Here is a 5,175-nt window from a genome sequence, read left to right on the forward strand (position 1 = left end):
GTGGAAATAGTCCTGCGTTAATACTTTTATTCTATCACATTGCACAAGAAAGAATACCATATCTTTCTTGGTTATGGGCAGAAATCACATAAAGAGAATTCTGGACATTGTGATCAAACTAGTAAGTAAAGCATCCATGGAACTATGTTTCATTGGTTCACGTCTGTGGCATGGGCAAGGAATAGTAGGGTTGTTCATCTTTCTTGATATCAAAATCACTTAAAACAGCTTCCTGAAACTCAACATCTGACTGAATATCCTCCTCATTGCCACCTTCATCTCTTTGTTCCTCAAACTGTAGATGGCAGGATTCAGAAATGGAGTAATAACTACATCAAAAATAGCAAGGAATTTATCCACTGGTACTGTGGAAAATGGCCATGAATACACAAAAATACATGGGCCAAAAAATAAAACCACAACTGCGATGTGAGCTGATAGTGTAGAGAGGGCCTTGGACAAGTCACCTGAAGAACGTTGCCAAACAGTGACCAAGATGCAGATATAGGAGGTAATCAGAATGAAAAATGTTCCCAGGGAGATGAAACCACTATTGGCAGTAACCACAAGCTCCAATCTGTAAGTATCTGTGCAGGCAAGCCTAATAAATCGAGGAAGATCACAGTAAAAACTGTCCACTTTATTGGGGCCACAGAATGGTAGATTTACAACAAATAGAATTTGGATGAGTGAGTGGATGAGCCCAATGGTCCAGGCAGCAACCAAGAGCGAAATACAAGTTCTGAAGTTCATGATGATCAGGTAATGGAGAGGCCTACATATAGCGACATAACGGTCAAAGGCCATGGCAATGAGCAGAACCATCTCAGTTCCTCCAATAACATGAACGAAGAACATCTGAGCAATGCATCCTTGGAAAGAGATTACTTTTCTCTCTTTGAAAAGATCAGAGATCATCTTGGGAGCTGTAATGGAGGAAACCCACATGTCAATAAAGGAGAGGTTGGCTAGCAGGAAGTACATAGGGGAGTGTAAATGGGAGTCAGAGGTCACTGTGAGAACAATGAGGAGGTTTCCTAAAATAGTTGTTACATAGAACACAGAGAAAATTAGAAAGAGGACAAGTTGCATCTCCAAAGAACTGGTAAGTCCCACCAACACAATCTCAGACACCACCGAATGATTTCCTCCCCCCATGGTCTCAGTCACTTTGGGCTCCAAATTTGCCTGAAAAAATAGGAAAAATAAGAAATTTGGATTACTGGCCATATTACTCAGGGTTCCAATGGAGAAGCAGAACCACCAGGAGACAATGTACCAAGAGATTTGTGACAGTGACTTGATCTTACTGATCCTGCAGAAGCTGATGCAGCAGCTCTACAAGTCTGTTGTCCTTGCATCTAATGCTGCAGTTTGAAGTCAAGACAGCCTGTGAGGAAAGGAAGGTGGATGTAAAACGGGGAAGAGCAAAAACGAACCGGAACCCACAATCAAGAACTAAAGAGTGCACAAATAACGAATGCTGGAGGGAGTGTGGAGAAAAGGGAACTCTCACACTGTGCAGCCACTCTGGAAAGCTTTGTGGAGGTTCCTTAGAAAACTAAAAATAGAGCTGTCATATGATCCAGCAACCTCACTCCTGGGTGTATATCCATAGAAAACTAATTCAAAAAGATACATGCACCACAATGCTCATGGAAGTGTTATTTATGATGGCCAAAACATTGTGTTTACACACACACAATGGAATACTACTCAAATAAAAACCTGCCTTATGTGTCTTGAAACGTTATTCATTTTTCACAGCCCAGTTTAAATGCCATTCATGAAACCTCCCCAGTTCTCTCAGCTAGAAAAGAAATCTTCCCCTCATTTCCTGTAGCACTTTGTATTTATCATAGCACCTTTCACCCTATGGTGTAGTTACATGTGCATGACTTATTTCCTCTGTTTTCAAGCACTAAAAGGTAGGGCTTTCTGTATTTTCATCTCCTTCGTGATACTCAGTTCCTTGGGCAGTTTCAGAGGGCAAAACAGTCAGTTCGAGAAAATCAGTATGTGTTTGTTGAATTAATTGCAATTAATTCATTTGCAATTTCAATTTAATTGTTTAATGTTATGTCATTTAGAAGATGAAGATAAAAGAAACATACAAGGAGAAGAAATTGAAAGATGATGAGGGATAGGAAGAAAAAAAGCCTTAATGATAAATAAAGGAAACAAGAAAATTAAGCAAAGGAGTAAGAAATAGAGAAAAACAGAATGATGAAAGAATCATGTAGAACAGAAAGAGGAAAGAAAAAAGAATGCTATAGAAACTTCCCTCAAATTCTGAGACTAGAGACTCACAGACCTAAATGGAAAAATACAGAAAAGGAATTTAAAATTAGCTTACATCTTGAATGTTCCAAAGAGCCCTAGCCACATGACCAGTGAAAGATTTTAGACAGAAAAACTAATGTCATTAAGACTGGATCTGAATTTTTTTTCTCAGAAAATATTTGACAGAAAGCTTCATGGATGGAGTTAGCAGATCCTCAATTTGAAACTAAAGTTTTCCCCATTCTTTTATTTCTTTCCTAAAGAGATATTTTCCTAAAAAACATTCCACCCTACCTTACCTTCCACCACTCACCTAGTCCTATTCCGAGTGCACAGTGATGCAATATAACTTGCTATTTCTGAGTTTTTCTCCCAGTACCAGGCTGTGAGTTCATGGAAGAGTGAAATGGTATCTTTTTCTCTGTACTCCCAGCTCCCCAGACAATGCTGGAACCATAACAGAAGCTTAAGAAGTGTTTTTCGTTGAATGAAAAAAATGGATGTACAAATAAACCAGATATCAAGTTTCTCTAATATTTTAGGAAGACTGGGGTTTGATTCAAAAAATTAGAATATTCAACCTCAGCAGTCACTTTAAATTTTTTCTTGTCAGTCATTTTTATAATAACTGATTAAATGGTCAGTGCAGAAGGAAAAAATCTACAATCCCTGCTTCTTTGGCAAATACAGCCTAATTGCACACTTTTATTTGCTTGGTCTATGTAGAAGATGTCTTGGGCAACCAGGGCCAATGCTGCTACCAACTCTGAATGTATGTTTGTCACCAAACTAATCTGAATCAAGAGCTAAACATAAACATCCTGTATGTATCCTGTGTGCCTCCAAATCATGCCTGACTCTCCCACATCATGGTTCTTATCCTTTAACTTGAGTAGAGTGGAGGAACTCAATGAATCAGTGGTATCTGATGTTACATTAAACACTGATCAAGAGTTGTAGGATTAACCAACCTAAGAACAATAAATTTTTCTTCTCATTTCAAGTTTAAGAAAAAATATATCATTTTTGTCCAGGCACCTTCTTTGTCCCCATTTAAAGACCAAGGTAGATTCCCTGCCAAGTATTTTTTCAAGCCTGGCACCACTGACTTAACTACTGTTCCCAACTCTTCCTCTTCTGGATGTTTTCTTCCACACCACAACTAAATCACGGTTTGAAATCTCTAGTGATGATTTAGTTACCAGGAAATATCTTAGTTGACAAAACATAGCAATCTGAATGAATTTGTTCTGCCCATTCTTCTCATCCACCTGATCTCTAACAGACCTGAAATAGCTGCATCTTCGGAAAAATCACATCTGGCATATGGAGCTATTGAAATTTCCCCAAAGTAGAAAAAAGGTAGCTAATTAATAATACAGAGGTTAGTAAAAAGTGGTACCCAATAGAACATGGAAGGCCAATATAACTTTAATCTGTATGGAGAATGGTCTCAGAGAATAAGATTGATTTTCCCAGAGCAACATAAGAGGAGGCAGTTAATGAGTCACCTAGGGGAAGAGATCCCTCATGAATACACAGGTTTTATCAGGTTATTTTCCTAACCCAGGACTTGAAGTGAAGGTAAAGTCCTAAAATTTATGAAAATCTCTGGCAGATTCTAGTGGTTAAAAAGTCCTGCTTTCACTGGAGGGGGCATGGGTTCGATCTCTGGTCAGGGAACTAAGATCCCATCCCACATGCTGCATGCAGCACCCCCACAAAAAATTATGAAAATATATTTTAAGTAGTTTTTAGTGAAAATCATTTTTATTGTTCTCACATATGCATATATTATTAAAAGACAGTCACAAACACACACAATTTATTTCCTAGATACATGCATTTGGGGAAGTTGAAAAAAGAAAAACACAGAAAACTACTGGAGCTCATCAATGAATTTGGTAAAGTTACAAGATACAAAACTAGAACACAGAAATCTCTTACATTTCTATACAAAAACAATGAAAAATCAGGAAGAGAGATTAAGGAAACAATCCCATTTATCATTGCATCTAAAAGAATAAAATACCTTGTAATAAATCTCCCTGAGGGCTTCCCTGGTATCTCAGAAGATAAAGAATCCACCTGAAATGCAGGAGACCAAGGTTTGATCCCTGAGTCGGGAAGCTCCCCTAAAGAAGGAGATGGCAACCCACTCCAGTATTCATACCTGGAGAATTCCATGGACAGAGGAGCCTGATGGGCTATAGTTCATGGGGTCACAAAGGGTCGGACACGACTGAGTGACTAACACTTTCAAGCAAGCAAAAGACTTGTACTCATAAAACCATAAGATACTGATAAAAGAAATCAAAGATGACACAAACAGATGTAGAAATATACCATGTACTTGGATTGGAAGAATCAACATTGTGAAAAAATAATTGCAGTGCCCAAAACAATTTCTAGATCCAGCACCATCCCTATCAAATTATCAAGGGCATTTTCACAGAATTAGAACAAAAGACTCTACATTTTGTACGGAAACACAAGAGACCCAAATAGTGAAAGAAATCTTGAGAAAGACGAATGGAGCTAGAGAAATCTGGCCCCCTGACTTCAGACAAAGCTACAGTAATCCAAACAGTGTGATACTGGCACAAAAGCAGAAATACAGACCAATGGAACAGGATAAAAAGTCCAGAGATTAACCCACGCATCTACAGCCACCTAATCTATGACAAAGGAGGCAAGAATATACAATGGAGAAAAGACAATCTCTGTAATAAGTGGTGCTGGGAAAACTGGACAACTACATGTAAAAGAATGAAATTAGAACACTCCCTAACACCCTACACAAAAATCAACTCATGGAGACTTCCCTGGTAGTCCAGTGTATGGGAATCTGCCTTGCAATATAGGGGACAAGGGTTTGATCTCTGGTCAGTG

General features: G+C 38.5%; 1 protein-coding gene across 1 annotated transcript; it reads right to left on the bottom strand.

Annotated features, from left to right (window-relative positions):
• Nucleotides 1-219: 219 nt before the first annotated feature.
• Nucleotides 220-1,230, bottom strand: LOC129562728 (olfactory receptor 4F3/4F16/4F29-like). Its single transcript, XM_055436150.2, has one exon. It carries the CDS (start codon nt 1,228-1,230, stop codon nt 220-222), a length of 1,011 nt encoding a protein of 336 aa, XP_055292125.2.
• Nucleotides 1,231-5,175: the final 3,945 nt, after the last annotated feature.

This window comes from Moschus berezovskii, chromosome 9, assembly GCF_049115385.1.
Source record: "Moschus berezovskii isolate FMDL1 chromosome 9, NW_MosBer_1.0, whole genome shotgun sequence".
NCBI classification, from domain to species: Eukaryota; Metazoa; Chordata; class Mammalia; order Artiodactyla; family Moschidae; genus Moschus; species Moschus berezovskii.